General features: G+C 45.3%; 1 protein-coding gene across 1 annotated transcript in view; it reads right to left on the minus strand.

Annotated features, from left to right (window-relative positions):
• Window positions 1-1776: 1776 nt before the first annotated feature.
• The window catches only part of LOC120024759 (dual specificity mitogen-activated protein kinase kinase 5-like), a gene marked incomplete at its 3' end in the record, with an annotated part of 106989 nt that continues 88861 nt past the window's right edge, over window positions 1777-19904 (minus strand). Inside the window, exons 20-21 of the mRNA XM_038969045.1 lie at window positions 3280-3341; window positions 1777-1831 (exon numbers count right to left, since the gene is read on the minus strand). Of these exons, the coding sequence (XP_038824973.1) occupies window positions 1777-1831; window positions 3280-3341 (117 nt within the window). The remainder of the gene's footprint in view (window positions 1832-3279; window positions 3342-19904) is intronic.

The raw sequence follows: 19904 nt of genomic DNA on the forward strand, positions 1-19904 counted from the left end.
AGGTTTCTATAGTCTGTAACATGGTAACTCACCATAAGGTTGTTAGGAGGTTTCTATAGTCTGTAACATGGTAACTCACCATAAGGTTGTTAGGTTTCTATAGTCTGTAACATGGTAACTCACCATCAGGTTGTTAGGAGGTTTCTATAGTCTGTAACATGGTAACTCACCATCAGGTTGTTGGGAGGTTTCTACAGTCTGTAACATGGTAACTCACCATCAGGTTGTTAGGAGGTTTCTATAGTCTGTAACATGGTAACTCACCATAAGGTTGTTAGGTTTCTACAGTCTGTAACATGGTAACTCACCATAAGGTTGTTAGGTTTCTATAGTCTGTAACATGGTAACTCACCATAAGGTTGTTAGGAGGTTTCTATAGTCTGTAACATGGTAACTCACCATAAGGTTGTTAGGAGGTTTCTATAGTCTGTAACATGGTAACTCACCATAAGGTTGTTAGGTTTCTATAGTCTGTAACATGGTAACTCACCATAAGGTTGTTAGGAGGTTTCTATAGTCTGTAACATGGTAACTCACCATAAGGTTGTTAGGAGGTTTCTATAGTCTGTAACATGGTAACTCACCATAAGGTTGTTAGGTTTCTATAGTCTGTAACATGGTAACTCACCATAAGGTTGTTGGGAGGTTTCTATAGTCTGTAACATGGTAACTCACCATAAGGTTGTTAGGAGGTTTCTATAGTCTGTAACATGGTAACTCACCATAAGGTTGTTAGGTTTCTATAGTCTGTAACATGGTAACTCACCATAAGGTTGTTGGGAGGTTTCTATAGTCTGTAACATGGTAACTCACCATAAGGTTGTTAGGAGGTTTCTATAGTCTGTAACATGGTAACTCACCATCAGGTTGTTGGGAGGTTTCTATAGTCTGTAACATGGTAACTCACCATAAGGTTGATAGGAGGTTTCTATAGTCTGTAACATGGTAACTCACCATCAGGTTGATAGGAGGTTTCTATAGTCTGTAACATGGTAACTCACCATCAGGTTGTTAGGTTTCTATAGTCTGTAACATGGTAACTCACCATAAGGTTGATAGGAGGTTTCTATAGTCTGTAACATGGTAACTCACCATCAGGTTGTTGGGAGGTTTCTATAGTCTGTAACATGGTAACTCACCATAAGGTTGTTAGGTTTCTATAGTCTGTAACATGGTAACTCACCATAAGGTTGATAGGAGGTTTCTATAGTCTGTAACATGGTAACTCACCATAAGGTTGTTGGGAGGTTTCTATAGTCTGTAACATGGTAACTCACCATAAGGTTGTTAGGAGGTTTCTATAGTCTGTAACATGGTAACTCACCATAAGGTTGTTGGGAGGTTTCTATAGTCTGTAACATGGTAACTCACCATAAGGTTGATAGGAGGTTTCTATAGTCTGTAACATGGTAACTCACCATAAGGTTGTTGGGAGGTTTCTATAGTCTGTAACATGGTAACTCACCATAAGGTTGATAGGAGGTTTCTATAGTCTGTAACATGGTAACTCACCATAAGGTTGTTAGGTTTCTATAGTCTGTAACATGGTAACTCACCATAAGGTTGTTGGGAGGTTTCTATAGTCTGTAACATGGTAACTCACCATAAGGTTGATAGGAGGTTTCTATAGTCTGTAACATGGTAACTCACCATAAGGTTGTTAGGTTTCTATAGTCTGTAACATGGTAACTCACCATAAGGTTGATAGGTTTCTATAGTCTGTAACATGGTAACTCACCATCAGGTTGATAGGAGGTTTCTACAGTCTGTAACATGGTAACTCACCATCAGGTTGTTGGGAGCAGGTCTCTCTTTAGGGAGTCTCTTCATGCTGAATAGAGAAAACAGCACAGTTTTATCACAACGTTGTTTAAACAGAGACATTTTCGAAGGTAAGACTATTTCATTTTTTGGTTCATTAGTTACATTTTTCTATAAGTAATTTCCTAATGAGCATTTGTTCCTAATGAGCATCCAAGGACATTACTGACAAACCTGACAGGCCTAATTGCCAGATTGTCCCAATGGTACTTTTGTTACACTATGAGCCCCACGCAGTGCAAATGGTATAGCTAGTACAATTTGACAATACAATGTGTGGACAACCAGTCCATATTCCTCCTACGGGGTCTCCTCGATGTTGTGTGTGTGTGTGTGTGTGTGTGTGTGCGCGTGCTGGCCTACTATCATTTGAACAATAAAGCCGATCAAAACCATGTTCATCAGCACCACTCTAACCACCAGCGCCAGCTCATACACACACTAAGTGCCCAAACAGTCATTGACCCTGTGTGAGGACCCTGCCAGTCCTGAGAATGAGGAGTGGATTCGTCAGGGCGACCTACATAGGGGACTGTGAAGGATTAGTGTGTGGTTCTAGAGAGGCCCGTCTGGAGCTAACCGAGTTACTGTGTGATGAATCACAGCAGGCAGGGACCAGGGACAGGACAGGGACCTCTAAAAATAGCCTGGGAGGTGGCAGTGCCAACCTGGTGCCAGGGCTGGGGCGGGCACGGAGAAGAGAAACAGAGACCTGGCCTGTTTGAGTAAATAAGGCATAGAGATAGGTAAACAACAGCTGGTGCTGTGTAGACACACGTACAAGGACATACACATGCAGAAACATGCACACTGTTATGGTCCTGCTTTTGGCCGGTAGGTCAGTCCATTGGGTGTGTTCCCCCTGCTGTGTGTGTGTATTTGTGAGAGCATTTGGCTAACAGGGGGCCAACAGACCACGAGAGACATGGTCAGTGTAAATATTGTGCTGTGCTGCTACAGTAAAGAAACAAATCAGAGAGTTAATTTGTCCTTCAGGAGAGCCTGGTATACTGGGATAAGGCCTGTCCTTGTTATCCTGTCTCTGCTAGCTGCCCCATTACCACCCAACACCATTATCAGACATAGGAGAGTGGAGGGCATCAAGTTCAAAAATACAGCCTACTAAATTCATATGAACGATTGCAATTAGTGTAGTAAAGAAGATGGATTTAAAAATGTAAAAAAATGGTTGAGGTCTGGTCTTTGGCAAATTAAATGCATTCTATCCAATTGTTTAACTTAATTTTTAAACATATTGAATCTGTTGATGTATTAGGTTTCTGTTTCTAGGTTTATTTCTGTTCAGCTGAAACCAACACATCAAAAGGCTGATATATGAGAGAGAGAGCGATAAGGGTTGTCTCACCTGGCTATTTTAAGATGAATGCACTAACTAAGTCACTGTGGATAAGATCATCTGTTAAATGACAAATGTTAAAAAAACAAAATGTGACTCACCACTGTGTGATGAAGTGGACAAAGTTCTGGCTGAACTGACCCACAGGAAGAACAGGAGGGTCCTGGGAGAAACACAGGGACACAACTGAACAACATAGACCACACAGAAGAACAGGAGGGTCCTGGGAGAAACACAGGGACACAACTGAACAACGTAGACCACACAGGAAGAACAGGAGGGTCCTGGGAGAAACACAGGGACACAACTGAACAACATAGACCACACAGAAGAACAGGAGGGTCTTGGGAGAAACACAGGGACACAACTGAACAACGTAGACCACACAGGAAGAACAGGAGGGTCCTGGGAGAAACACAGGGACACAACTGAACAACATAGACCACACAGAAGAACAGGAGGGTCCTGGGAGAAACACAGGGACACAACTGAACAACATAGACCACACAGAAGAACAGGAGGGTCTTGGGAGAAACACAGGGACACAACTGAACAACATAGACCACACAGAAGAACAGGAGGGTCTTGGGAGAAACACAGGGACACAACTGAACAACGTAGACCACACAGTGTAACAGGGAAGCTGGGAAAAAAGAATCTCACAATGTGATTTCAAATCTGTCACTAAAAGCTAAACCCATTTCTTAATGTAGTTAAAGAGATCCACTTTGACAAACATTACTAATCAACATATGAATAACTTGAAATATAACCTAAATGAGAGATTAATTACACAAATCTAAAAATCCCAATTCTTCACAATCACTGTGTCTAGATCTGTATCCACTGGTTAAGAATACAAAACCACAATTCGGAGAAACCCCAAACCCTGAACTACATAGAATTCTAGTTATTAAAACACATTTTGCTGAGAAAGGCCGACCTTGAAAAAGAGGGTATTTCTAAACGCTGAGATACATTGTCCCGTCTTCTTAGTAAAGAGGTAGCTGCACCTGAACCCCACCTATTGTTGGACGAGCACAATGGAGTCAAGGAAAATAATCTCCTTTAGGAATCAGCGAGGGGGGTCGGCGAGCACAAGTGTGAGCGGCACCGGTCATCTCCGTTCCGGTAAAAATATTAAAGGAGATTTCGCCATGAAAGACGAAACATTTTACTGTCAGATTGCAACTGTCATTTATTTGACATGAATGCCCTCTAAAGTCTATATTTTAAAGTATATTTTACTTGGCAATGGCACGGTATACAATGTGTTTGAGGCATGAATACAAATAAACTTTATTATAAAGGTAGTTTGTTACAGTTTGACAGTCAAACACTAGAAGAATCAATGTGAGAACTTTTTCACCCTGCTGTGCACTCAACAACCACAGTCAACAACCACAGTCAACAACCACAGTCAACAACCACAGTCAACAACCACAGTCAACAACCACAGTCAACAACCACAGTCAACAACCATAATGAACATTGTAGTGAGACAGTCAACTACCATAATGAACATTGTAGTGAGACAGTCAACTACCATAATGAACATTGTAGTGAGACAGTCAACTACCATAATGAACATTGTAGTGAGACACAGTTAACTACCATAATGAACATTGTAGTGAGATACAGTCAGATGGAGATTGGAGAGACCGGGGGGGGAGGGGGAGATCGGGGGGAGATGGGGAGAGCGGGGGAGATGGCGAGACCGCGGGGAGATGGCGAGACCGCGGGGAGATGGCGAGACCGCGGGGAGATGGCGAGACCGCGGGGAGATGGAGAGACCGCGGGGAGATGGAGAGACCGGGGGAGGATGGGGAGATCGGGGGGAGATGGGGAGAGCGGGGGAGATGGCGAGACCGCGGGGAGATGGCGAGACCGCGGGGAGATGGCGAGACCGCGGGGAGATGGCGAGACCGCGGGGAGATGGAGAGACCGCGGGGAGATGGAGAGACCGCGGGGAGATGGAGAGACCGCGGGGAGATGGAGAGACCGGGGGAGGATGGGGAGATCGGGGGGAGATGGGGAGACCGGGGGAGATGGCGAGACCGCGGGGAGATGGCGAGACCGCGGGGAGATGGAGAGACCGCGGGGAGATGGGGAGACCGGGGGAGATGGCGAGACCGCGGGGAGATGGGGAGACCGCGGGGAGATGGGGAGACCGGGGGAGATGGCGAGACCGCGGGGAGATGGCGAGACCGCGGGGAGATGGCGAGACCGCGGGGAGATGGCGAGACCGCGGGGAGATGGCGAGACCGCGGGGAGATGGCGAGACCGCGGGGAGATGGGGAGACCGCGGGGAGATGGCGAGACCGGGGGAGATGGCGAGACCGCGGGGAGATGGCGAGACCGCGGGGAGATGGAGAGACCGGGGGAGATGGCGAGACCGCGGGGAGATGGAGAGACCGCGGGGAGATGGCGAGACCGCGGGGAGATGGGGAGACCGCGGGGAGATGGGGAGACCGGGGGAGATGGCGAGACCGCGGGGAGATGGCGAGACCGCGGGGAGATGGGGAGACCGCGGGGAGATGGGGAGACCGCGGGGAGATGGAGAGACCGCGGGGAGATGGGGAGACCGCGGGGAGATGGGGAGACCGCAGGGGATGGGGAGACCGGGGGAGATGGGGAGACCGGGGGAGATGGAGAGAGAGACATAAATTAAGTGTGGTAGAGGAGAATTGAGGCTGAAGGGCAGCAACCCAAACCTCTTCAGCCAACAGAATGAAGACATTTAAACTGTCAAATCAACTGGCTTTAAGCAGCACTCCTACATGTGAGTTGTAAAATAAACATTTCTAAGAGCCAGAAATCAGAATGTGGTTTTATTACGATCCCAGTATCGTCTGAATCAGAATATAAGGAGGAACATTTCCTTTCTTAAGGGCCAAGCCCAACTTCTTCAGTCTCCTCTTCTTCACCATGCTTTCTGAACGTGTGTGTGTGTGTGTGTGAGAATGTGTGGGTATTTCATGTGAATGTGTATGGAGAGCACAGGCCAGGCCCAGTAGATGTTGTCCAGTAGATGTTGGCCTCCCTCCCTCTCTCTATAGCTCCTCCCTCTCCCCTCCCTCCATAGCTCCTCCCTCCCTCCATTGCTCTTCCCTCTCCCCTCCCTCTATAGCTCCTCCCTCCCCATCCCTCCCTCCATAGCTCTTCCCTCTCCCCTCCCTCTATAGCTCCTCCCTCCCCATCCCTCCCTCCATAGCTCCTCCCTCCCTAGCTCCTCCCTCACCCCCCCCTCCATAGCTCCTCCATCCCTTCCTCCATAGCTCCTCCCTCATCTCTCCCTCCCTAGTTCCTCCCTCTTCCCCCCCTCCATAGCTCCTCCTTCATCCCTCCCTAGCTCCTCCCTCCCTCCATAGCTCCTCTCTCCATAGCTCCTCCCTCCTTCCATAGCTCCTCTCCATAGCTCCTCCCTCATCCCTCCCTCCATAGCTCCTCTCTCCATAGCTCCTCCCTCATCCCTCCCTCCATAGCTCCTCTATCCATAGCTCCTCCCTCATCCCTCCATCCCTCTCTAGGGAGAGTTCTGACTCAATCAACACTGTATCTCTCTCCTATCGACATCAGACTGCACACACCATTCTAAGGGTTGATGGAGGGTGGAATGGAAGACTGTGTGGTTTCTAGAGTAGTGGACAGATGAATTCAGGATGTGACTTGAAATTCAAATGGAAATGACCCATCTATGACAATTTATTACGATATGATTTTTCCCACAATGAAGCTCATCCTGTTGTTCTCTATGCTTTCTAGTGTGCTAAAAGTCTTTATGGAGAAAACAGGGTGAAAAGGCAATTGGAGAGCGGAGAGGGAATCTGTTGACAGGAAGTTGCCATTATCTCAGTTCACTGGTCACGATAACAACACCCACCCGTAGCACGCGCTCCAGCAGGTATATCTCACTGATCATCCCCAAAGCCAACACCTCATTTGGCCGCCTTCCAGTTTTCTGCTGCCTGTGACTGGAACGAATTGCAAAAATCGCTGAAGTTGGAGACTTTTATTTCCCTCACCAACTTTAAACATCTGCTATCTGAGCAGCTAACCGATCGCTGCAGCTGTACATAGTCCATCTGTAAATAGCCCACCCAATTTACCTACCTCATCCCCATACTGTTTTTATTTATTTACTTTTCTGCTCTTTTGCACACCAGTATCTCTACTTGCACATGATCATCTGATGATTTATCACTCCAGTGTTAATCTGCTAAATTGTAATTATTCTCTCCTATGGCCTATTTATTGCCTACCTCCTCATGCCTTTTGCACACACTGTATATAGACTCATTTTTTCCCCTACTGTGTTATTGACTTGTGTATTGTTTACTCCATGTGTAACTCTGTGTTGTTGTCTGTTCACACTGCTATGCTTTATCTTGGCCAGGTCGCAGTTGTAAATGAGAACTTGTTCTCAACTAGCCTACCTGGTTAAATAAAATAAAAAAAATAAAATGTGACGCACTCCGTAGAGAAATGGTCCTTCAAATTCGGAGGCTATGCTACATGACTGCTTTGCTAGCGCTGACTGGAATATGTTCCGGGGCTCCGCCGATAGCGTCAACGAGCTAATCACCTCCACTACCGGCTTCATTAGGAAATGCATTGTGGACGTTGTCCCCACAGTGAAGGTTCTCTGCTTCCCCAATCAAAAGCCCTGGATTAACACAGAGGTTGGCGCTAACTTTAAAGATAGGGCTACCGCACACAGGGCTATCGCAGCCCACCCCGAGGCTATGGCTGAGGACACAAACAAGTACAGGAAGTCCTGCTATGATGTTTGTAGAGCCATCAAACAATAAAAAAGACAATATACTGTAGGAACAAGCTGGAGTCCTATTATACAAGCTCTGAGCCCCTCTGCATGTGGTAGGGGCTACAGTCCATTACGGATTACAAAGGAAGACCCGGACGTGATCTGCCCAACGATGCCTCTACCAGATCAACTCAATGGATTTTATGCACGCATCGACAAAAACAACAGCGAGCCGTGCATGAGGGCCCCCGCCAGCCCAGAGGACTGGGTGGTCTCGCTCTCCGAGGCCGATGTGAGTAAGGTCTTTAAATCAGGTCAACACTCACAAGGCTGCGGGCCCAGACGGTATTCCAGGGCATGCTCTCAGAGCATGCTCAGAACAGCTGGCAGGCATATTCACAGTCATTTTCAACCTCTCCTTGCCCCAGTCTGTAATCGTCACATCTCATACTAACCACCATCATCATTCATGTTCTCAAGTACTCTAAGGCTGCCTGCCACAATGACTACAGCCCTGTAGCACTCACATCTGTAATCAGGAAGTCCTTTGAAAGGACGGTTATGGCACATATCAACTCCATCATACCAGACATCCTAGACCCACTCCAATTTGCATACTGCCCTAAACAGATCCATATACGATACAATCTCAATTGCACTCCACACTGCCCTCACCCACCTAGATAAGAGGAATACCTATGTGAGATCGCTATTCATTGCCTACAGCTCAGAGATCAACACCATAGTCCCCTCCAAGCTCGGGACCCGGGGACTGAACACCTCTCTCTGCAACTGGATCCTGGACTCCCTGACGGGCCGACCCCAGGTGGTGGGGGTAGGCAACATCACCTACGCCAAACTGACCTTCAACACGGGGGCCCCACAGGGGTGTGTGCTTAGTCCGACTCCAACACTATAAACAAGTTTGCTGACAACACAATGGTGGTAGGCCTGATCACTGGCGACCATGAGACAGCCTACAGGGAGGAGGTCAGTGACCTGGCATTGTGTTACCAGGACAACAACCTCTCCCTCAACGTCAGTAAGGACGAGGAGCTGATTGTGGACTACAGAAGGTGGGTGGGGGGGTGGGTGAGCATGGCCCCATCCACATCGACGGGAGGCATATTCACAGGGCTGTAGTGGAACGGGTCGAGAGCTTTAAGTTCCTTGGTTTCCAAATCACTAAGGACTTCAATTGGTCCACCCACACAACAGAGCCTCTTCCCCCTCAGGAGGCTGAACAGATTTGGCATGGGCCCTCAAATTCTAGAGCTGCACCATTGAGAGCATCTTGACTGGCTGTATCCCTGCTTGGTATTGCAACTGCACCGCCCTCGATTGCATGGTTCTACAGAGTGTGGGGCCGGGCAGCCAAGTACATCACTGGGGCCGAGCTCCCTGCCATCCAGGACCTCTATACAAGGTTGTTGAAAGGAAGGCCTGGAAAATTGTTAGACTCCAGCCATCTAAGCCATAGACTGTTCTCTCTGCTTCCGCATGGCAAGCAGTACCAAAGCATCAAGTCTGACACCAACAGGCTCCTAAACAGCTTCAATCCCCAAGCCATAAAACTGCTAAACAGCTTCAATCCCCAAGCCATAAGACTGCTAAATAGCTTCAATCCCCAAGCCATAAGACTGCTAAATAGCTTCAATCCCCAAGCCATAAGACTCCTAAACAGCTTCAATCCCCAAGCCATAAGACTGCTAAACAGCTTCAATCCCCAAGCCATAAGACTGCTAAACAGCTTCAATCCCCAAGCCATAAGACTGCTAAACAGCTTCAATCCCCAAGCCATAAGACTCCTAAACAGCTTCAATCCCCAAGCCATAAGACTGCTAAACAGCTTCAATCCCCAAGCCATAAGACTGCTAAACAGCTTCAATCCCCAAGCCATAAGACTGCTAAACAGCTTCAATCCCCAAGCCATAAGACTGCTAAACAGCTTCAATCCCCAAGCCATAAGACTGCTAAACAGCTTCAATCCCCAAGCCATAAGACTCCTAAACAGCTTCAATCCCCAAGCCATAAGACTGCTAAACAGCTTCAATCCCCAAGCCATAAGACTGCTAAACAGCTTCAATCCCCAAGCCATAAGACTGCTAAACAGCTTCAATCCCCAAGCCATAAGACTCCTAAACAGCTTCAATCCCCAAGCCATAAGACTCCTAAACAGCTTCAATCCCCAAGCCATAAGACTGCTAAACAGCTTCAATCCCAAAGCCATAAGACTGCTAAACAGCTTCAATCCCCAAGCCATAAGACTGCTAAATAGCTAACAAAATGGCTACACAGACTTTCTGACTCTGCACACACACAGGACTCTACAAACTAACTCACATTCCAACACGCACACACTTAATACTAACTTTACACACACTTCCACACAATCATCATATGCACTGCTGCTACTCTGTTTATCATAGATCCTAGTCACCTTACCCCTATACATATCTACCTCTATCACTCCAGTATCCCTGCACATTGTAAATATGGTATTGGCACTGACCCTGTATATAACTACTGACCCTGGAACTGTCCCTGCATAAAGCTCCTGACCCTGGAACTGTCCCTGTATATACAGTTGAAGTCGGAACTTTACATACACCTAAGCCAAATAAATTTTAACTCAGTTTTTCACAATTCCTGACATTCAATCCCAGTAAAATTTCCCTGTCTTAGGTCAGTTAGGATCACCACTTTATTTTAAGAATATGAAATGTCAGAATAATAGTAGAGAGAATGATTTATTTCAGCTTTTATTTCTTTCATCACATTCCCAGTGGGTCAGAAGTTTACATACACTCAATTCGTATTTGGTAGCATTGCCTTTATATTGGTCCCGTGTGGCTCAGTTGGTAGAGCATGGCGCTTGCAACGCCAGGGTTGTGGGTTCGATTCCCACGGGGGGCCAGTACAAAAAAGTATGAATGTATGTACTTGTAAGTCGCTCTGGATAAGAGCGTCTGCTAAATGACTTAAATGTAATGTAAATGTATTGTTTAACTTGGGTCAAACGTTTCAGGTAGCCTTCCACAAGCTTCCCATAATAAGTTGGGTGAATTTTGGCCCATTCCTCCTGACAGAGCTGGTGTAACTGAATCAGGTTTGTAGGCCTCCTTGCTCACACACGCTTTTTCAGTTCTGCCCATAAATGTTCTATGGGATTGAGGTCAGGGCTTTGTGATGGTCACTCCAATCACTTGACTTTGTTGTCCTTAAGCCATTTTGCCAAAACATTGGAAGTAAGCTTGGCCTCATTATCCATTAGGAAAACCCATTTGCGACCAAGCTTTAACTTCCTGACTGATGTCTTGAGATGTTGCTTCAATATATCCACATAATTATCCTTCCTCATGATGCCATCTATTTTGTGAAGTGAACCAGTCCCTCCTGCAGCAAAGCACCCCCACAACAGGATACTGCCACCCCCCGTGCTTCACGGTTGGGATGGTGTTCTTCGGGCTTGCAAGCGTCCCCCTTTTTCCTCCAAACATAACGATGGTCATTATGGCCAAACAGTTCTATTTTTGTTTCATCAGACCAGAGGACATTTCTCCAAAAAGTACTATCTTTGTCCCCATGTGCAGTTGCAAACCGTAGTCTGGCTTTTTTATGGCGGTTTCGGAGCAGTGGCTGCATCCTTGCTGAGCGGCCTTTCAGGTTATGTCGATATAGGACTCGTTTTACTGTGGATATAGATACTTTTGTACCGGTTTCCTCCAGCATCTTCACAAGGTCCTTTGCTGTTGTTCTGGGATTGATTTGCACTTTTCGCACCAAAGTACGTTCATCTCTAGGAGACAGAACGCGTCTCCTTCCTGAGCGGTATGATGGCTGCGTGGTTCCATGGTGTTTATACTCGAGTACTATTGTTTGTACAGATGACGTGGTACCTTCAGGCGTTTGGAAATTGCTCCCAAGGATGAACCAGACTTGTGGTGGTCTGCAATTTTTTTCTGAGGTCTTGGCTGATTCCTTTTGATTTTCTTATGATGTCAAGCAAAGAAGCACTGAGTTTGAAGGTAGGCCTTGAAATACATCAACAAATACACCTCCAATTGACTCAAATTATGTCAATTAGCCTATCAGAAGCTTCTAAAGCCATTACATAATTTTCTGGAATTTTCCAAGGCGTTTAAAGGCACTGTCAACTTAGTGTATGTAAACTTCTGACCCACTAGAATTGTGATAGAGTGAATTAATTATAAGTGAAATAATCTGTCTGTAAATAATTGTTGGAAAAATTACTTGTGTCATGCACAAAGTAGATGTCCTAACCAACTTGCCAAAACTATAGTTTGTTAAAAAGAAATTTGTGGAGTGGTTGAAAAACGAGTTTTAATGACTCCAACCTAAGTGTATGTAAACTTACGACTTCAACTGTAGCATCTGACCCTGGAACTGTCCCTGTATATAGCTACTGACCCTTGAACTGCCCCTGTATATAGCTACTGACCCTGGAACTGCCCCTGTATATAGCTACTGACCCTGGAACTGCCCCTGTATATAGCTACTGACCCTGGAACTGCCCCTGTATATAGCTACTGACCATGGAACTGTCCCTGTATATAGCTACTGACCCTGGAACTGTTTCTCGTGTGTGTTTTTGGTTTACTTTATAGTACTACTGATATTGATTACTGCATTGTTGGGAAGGAACTCGCAAGAAAGGCTTTTCACTGTACTTGTGCACGTGACAATAAAACTTGAAACTTGAATGTCAAAATAATATCTGTAATGTGTGTTTGCGTGAGAGAGAGAAAAGGAAGCCTATAAATGGCCTAGTGACCAAATAAATGTGTAACAGCACTTGAGCAGTTAGCTTCTTCTGGCTGTACGGCCCACTGGCACACACAGCCCCCAAAAAAGGATGTTCAGTCAAAAAGGGGGAGTGAACTGCTTAAATTGATTCTATCCTAGTCCATGTGGGTTTTAATGACATTATGAAGGGCAGCGCTGAACAGTTGAAACTGGACTTTAAAGAGCTGATTAACTCTCTGCTAGACACTAACAAAACACCCATCATATCTGGCCTTGTGGCCTCTCTGATCATATCTGGCCCTGTTCCCTCTCTGATCATATCTGGCCCTGTTCCCTCTCTGATCATATCTGGCCTTGTGGCCTCTCTGATCATATCTGGCCCTGTTCCCTCTCTGATCATATCTGGCCTTGTGGCCTCTCTGATCATATCTGGCCCTGTTCCCTCTCTGATCATATCTGGCCCTGTTCCCTCTCTGATCATATCTGGCCCTGTTCCCTCTCTGATCATATCTGGCCTTGTGGCCTCTCTGATCATATCTGGCCCTGTTCCCTCTCTGATCATATCTGGCCTTGTGGCCTCTCTGATCATATCTGGCCCTGTTCCCTCTCTGATCATATCTGGCCCTGTTCCCTCTCTGATCATATCTGGCCCTGTGCCCTCTCTGATCATATCTGGCCCTGTGCCCTCTCTGATCATATCTGGCCCTGTGCCCTCTCTGATCATATCTGGCCCTGTTCCCTCTCTGATCATATCTGGCCTTGTGGCCTCTCTGATCATATCTGGCCCTGTTCCCTCTCTGATCATATCTGGCCCTGTTCCCTCTCTGATCATATCTGGCCCTGTTCCCTCTCTGATCATATCTGGCCTTGTGGCCTCTCTGATCATATCTGGCCCTGTTCCCTCTCTGATCATATCTGGCCCTGTTCCCTCTCTGATCATATCTGGCCTTGTGGCCTCTCTGATCATATCTGGCCCTGTTCCCTCTCTGATCATATCTGGCCCTGTTCCCTCTCTGATCATATCTGGCCCTGTTCCCTCTCTGATCATATCTGGCCTTGTGGCCTCTCTGATCATATCTGGCCTTGTGGCCTCTCTGATCATATCTGGCCTTGTGGCCTCTCTGATCATATCTGGCCCTGTTCCCTCTCTGATCATATCTGGCCTTGTGGCCTCTCTGATCATATCTGGCCCTGTTCCCTCTCTGATCATATCTGGCCCTGTTCCCTCTCTGATCATATCTGGCCCTGTTCCCTCTCTGATCATATCTGGCCCTGTTCCCTCTCTGATCATATCTGGCCTTGTGGCCTCTCTGATCATATCTGGCCCTGTTCCCTCTCTGATCATATCTGGCCCTGTTCCCTCTCTGATCATATCTGGCCCTGTTCCCTCTCTGATCATATCTGGCCTTGTGGCCTCTCTGATCATATCTGGCCTTGTGCCCTCTCTGATCATATCTGGCCTTGTGGCCTCTCTGATCATATCTGGCCCTGTTCCCTCTCTGATCATATCTGGCCTTGTGGCCTCTCTGATCATATCTGGCCCTGTTCCCTCTCTGAATCGTGGCATTGAACACTTTAGCAGGATTCTTTCTCTTCACAACTGGCTACGTGATTATTGCAGCTCAATGGGTGTAACTTTTGTTGACAATTTCAATACCTTTTGGAAACAAAACATGTTCTATAAGGAGGATGGGATCATTTGGGTTCCTGGATCCTTTCACAGCATTATAAGGCTGCGTTGAGACAATGACTTATCAAATGACCCAAGCCCAGCTCAGTTAATCCCTACCATTGTGTCGCTGAGTCATCATAATGCTTTAGCAAATGTACATTATACCAGGGGCATTGGTAGACACAATGTAAGTAACCTAATTTATGTACCTCTAACTGTCCTGAAGGCCTCTGCTGATCCTACAGCTATTGTATGCAGTAATCATGTGTCTATGAACCAGATTTATAATGTTAGCACTGAGGTGGTGTGCCCTAGTAGGAAGTCCAATGTGTGCAGCTCACCCTGCACTAACATAAACATGAGAATATCTACTTCTGCGAAGCTTCCCAGTAAAGCAATGAAAACAAGCAAGCATCCCAGAAAAGTGCTCAAAATAACCCACGTTAACATATGTAGCTTAAGAAATAAGGTTAATGAAATTAATAACTTGCTATTAACAGATGATTCATATTCTGACTATCTCTGAAACTCACTTAGACAATACATTTGATGATACAGTGGTAGCAATACAAGGTTATAACATGTACAGAAAAGACAGAAATGCCAGTGGTGGAGGTGTTGCTGTTAATATTCAGTACCACATTCCTGTAAAGATTAGAGAGGATCTCATGTTAAATACTGTTGAAGTAATATGGCTACAGGTTCATCTGCCTCACCTAAAGCCCATTCTGGTGGGAAGCTGCTATAGACCACCAAGTGCTAACAGTCAGTATCTGGATAACATGTGTGAAATGCTAGATAATGTATGTGAGAGGTATATTTTCAGTGTGATTTATATTAAGCTGCCCACTTCAAACTGTAACCAGTGCCTGCAACCTGGTTCAGGTTATCAGTCAACCTACCAGGGTAGTTACAAACAGCACAGGAATGAAATCATCAACATGTATTATTAATGCTGCAGAAATGTGCTTGAAAGCAGTATCCAGATCCATCGGATGTAGTGATATCAATATAGTAGCCATATCTAGGAAAACCAAACTTCCAAAGGCTGGGCCTAATATAGTGTATAAGAGGTCATACAATAAGTTTTGTAGTGATTCCTATGTTGTTGATGTAAAGAATATCTGTTGGTCCATGGTGTGTAATGAGGAGCAAACAGACGTTGCACTTGACATATTTATGAAATTGCTTATCCCAGTTACTAATAACCATGCACCCATTAAGAAAATTACTGTAAAAACTGTTAAATCCCCGTGGATTGATGAGGAACTGAAAAATTGTATGGTTGAGAGGGATGAGGCAAAAGGAATGGCAAATAAGTCTGGCTGCACAACCGATTGGCAAACATACTGTAAATTAAGAAATCATGTGACTAAACTGAATAAAAATAACATGAAACTAAACTATGAAACAAAGATAAATGACAAAGAATGATAGTAAAAAGCTTTGAAGCACCTTCAATAAAATGTTGGGGAAAAGCAAACTCAACTCCATCATTCATTGAATGATGGCTCATTCATCACAAAACCAACAGATATTTCCAACTACTTTTTTATTGGCAAGATTAGCAAACGTAGGCATAACATGCCAGTAACAAATGCTGGCACTATACATCCAAGTATATCTGACCACATTACGAAAGACAATAATTGCATTTTTTTATTCCGTAAAGCACGTGTGGAAGAAGTGAAAAAATTATTGTTGTCTATCAACAATTACAAGCCACTGGGGTCTCACAACTTAGATGGGAAATTAGTGAGGATAATAGTGGGCGATTTTGCCACATCTTAAATTTAAGCCTACTAGAAAGTGTGTGCCCCCAGGCTTGGAGGGAAGCAAAAGTTATTCCGCTACCTAAGAATAGTAAAGCCCCCTTTACTGGCTCAAAGAGCCAACCAATCAGCCCGTGACCAACCCTTAGTAAACTTTTGGAAAAAATTCTGTTTGACCAGATACAGTGCTATTTTACAGTAAACAAATTGACAACAGACTTTCAGCACGCTTATAGGGAAGGCTATTCAACAAGCACAGCACTTGCACAAAGAACTGATGATTGGCTGAGAGAAATTGATGATAAAAAGATTGTGGGGGCTGTTTTGATAAACTTCAGTGCAGCTTTAGACATTATCGATCATAGTCTGCTGCTGGAGAAACGTATGTGTTATGGCTTTACACCCCCTGCTATATTGTGGATAAAGAGTTACCTGTCTAACAGAACACAGAGGGTGTTCTTTAATGGAAGCCTCTCAAACATAATCCAGGTAGAATCAGGAATTCCCCAGGGCAGCTGTCTAGGCCCCTTACTTTTTTCAATCTTTACTAACAACATGCCACTGGCTTTGAGTAAAGCCAGTGTGTCTATGTATGCGTTTGACTCAACACTATACACGTCAGCTACTACAGCGACTGAAATGACTGCAACACTTAACAAAGAGCTGCAGTTAGTTTTAGAATGGGTGGCAAGGAATAAGTTAGTCCTAAATATCTCAAAAACAAAAGCATTGTATTTGGGACAAATCATTCACTAAACCCTAAACCTCAACTAAATCTTGTAATAAATAATGTGGAAATTGAGCAAGTTGAGGTGACTAAACTGCTTGGAGTTACCCTGGATTGTAAACTGTCATGGTCAAAACATATTGATACAACAGGTGCTAAGATGGGGAGAAATCTGTCCATAATAAAGCGCCACTCTACATTCTTAACAACACTATCAACAAGGCAGATCCTACAGGCCCTAGTTGTCACACCTGGATTACTGTTCAGTCGTGTGGTCAGGTGCCACAAAGAGGGACTTGCAATTGGCTCAGAACAGAACAGCACGGCTGGCCTTTAGATGTACACAGAGAGCTAACATTAACAATATGCATGTCAATCTCTCCTGGCTCAAGTGGAGAAGAGATTGACTTCATCACTACTTATATTTGTGAGAGGTATTGACATGTTGAAAGCATCGAGCTGTCTGTCTAAACTACTGGCACACAGGTTAGACACCCATGACTACCCCACAAGATATGCCACCAGAGGTCTCTTCACAATCCACAAGTCCAGAACAGATTATGAGAGGCGCACAGTACTACATAGAGCCATAGCTACATGGAACTCTATTCCACATCAGGTAACTGATACAAGCAGTAGAATCAGATAAAAATACACATGATGGAACAGCGGGGACTGTGAAGCAACAAACATAGGCACACATGATAACATACGCACTATACACACACGTACACATGGATTTAGTGTTGTAGATATGTGGTAGTGGAGTATGGGCCTGAGGGCACACACTTAGTGTGTTGCGAATTCTGTAACAAATGTATTTGAATGTTTTTGAAATTGTATAACTGCCTTAATGACATTATGAAGGGAAGAGTAGCTGCTGCCTTTGCTGCTGCTAATGGGGATCCATAATAAATAGCTGCTTTGCTGTTAAAATACCTCTGGGCAGCTGTCCCTATTCCTGACATATGGATCACAGAACCCAGAAAATGATGATACATGCACCTATTTGAACTAACAAAGGAATGGCTTATTCTAATATCACTCTACTTCCTGGTGCTGCTACTGCTTGGATGAGTAATATCTTTCTCATACACACACTACAGGCCAAATGCTTCAGTGGACACGCCGTTTAGAGAGAGAGCGAGCACCAAACAATTTTCCCTGCAGAGTTGTGCTGTGTTGCAAACGCTGACACACACACACACGCACGAAACAAACATGAATGTGTTGTACAGTACACACACACACACACCTGAAAATGCAGACACACACATACACAAACACACACACACTCATGCATGTATTCATGGTCCCAGCTGAGGAGGACAGCGGCAGACTTTGATGTATAGCGTTCTGAGATGAGCATGATGATGAAAGCCACGGTCCGTGTGTCTTCTCTCTGACCGCCGTTACACCCCCCCACCACACACACACACACACACCTCAACCCCCTATAACACACACACACACACCGAGCAGTAAATATACATGTCATTGGCCCAGCGTAATTATCAGGCAAAATGAGATCCGTAATTACAGGGCTAGGGAAATGAAAGCAGAGTTCTTGTTAGTGGAACGCTTTGCTTTGCTGCTCAACAAGTAGAAGAGACAAAGAGATTAATGAAAGAGAGGGACAGCAGGAGCGATGTGTGTATTCATGGAACTGGGAGATTGTCTCATTCTAGATTTGGTTTTGGAGAATCGAGGCCAAATGTCCTCGTCTGTCCTCCCAAACAGAGGTGAGTTATGTGTGTTTGAAGAGAGAGAGAGAGAGAGACAGAGAGGAGGGGATACATGAACAAAAGGTAGTCCAGTAAACTGGTTCAGTAACACACAATCATTTCCCAGCTAATTTCACCCTCTCACCTGAGCCCCAGACTCCCAGCAGTCCCATGGCAACGTGGCGCGGGTGTGTGTGAGTTGCAGCACTCCTGCTCTCCCCCGAACACACCTCCAGCTACAGCAATATCAATGATCCACTTAAAAGAGCCCCGTTTGTGTGTGTGTGTGTGTGTCTGTGTTTGTGTGTGTGTGTGTGTGTGTGTGTGTGTGTGTGTGTGTGTGTGTGTGTGTGTGTGTGTGTGTGTGTCTAAATCATACAGAGACATTTTCAAATGAAGCGGGATACAGATGATGATAACCGGGGACCTTTGATCTCATGCAAATTAATACAAAACAATTTAAACTATAACTTCTACTGTAGACCTGGCTAGTCATAACTACTACTGTAGGCCTGGCTAGTCATAACTACTACTGTAGGCCTGGCTAGTCATAACTACTACTGTAGACCTGGCTAGTCATAACTACTACTGTAGGCCTGGCTAGTCATAACTACTACTGTAGGCCTGGCTAGTCATAACTACTACTGTAGGCCTGGCTAGTCATAACTACTACTGTAGACCTGGCTAGTCATAACTACTACTGTAGGCCTGGCTAGTCATAACTACTGCTGTAGACCTGGCTAGTCATAACTACTGCTGTAGACCTGGCTAGTCATAACTACTACTGTAGACCTGGCTAGTCATAACTACTACTGTAGACCTGGCTAGTCATAACTACTACTGTACTGGCCTGGCTAGTCATAACTACTACTGTACTGGCCTGGCTAGTCATAACTACTACTGTACTGACCTGGCTAGTCATAACTACTACTGTACTGACCTGGCTAGTCATAACTACTACTGTACTGACCTGGCTAGTCATAACTACTACTGTACTGACCTGGCTAGTCATAACTACTACTGTACTGACCTGGCTAGTCATAACTACTACTGTACTGACCTGGCTAGTCATAACTACTACTGTACTGACCTGGCTAGTCATAACTACTACTGTACTGACCTGGCTAGTCATAACTACTACTGTAGGCCTGGCTAGTCATAACTACTACTGTAGGCCTGGCTAGTCATAACTACTACTGTACTGACCTGGCTAGTCATAACTACTACTGTACTGACCTGGCTAGTCATAACTACTACTGTACTGACCTGGCTAGTCATAACTACTACTGTACTGACCTG

The sequence above is a fragment of the Salvelinus namaycush genome, chromosome 30 (assembly GCF_016432855.1).
Source record: "Salvelinus namaycush isolate Seneca chromosome 30, SaNama_1.0, whole genome shotgun sequence".
Classification (NCBI taxonomy): Eukaryota; Metazoa; Chordata; class Actinopteri; order Salmoniformes; family Salmonidae; genus Salvelinus; species Salvelinus namaycush.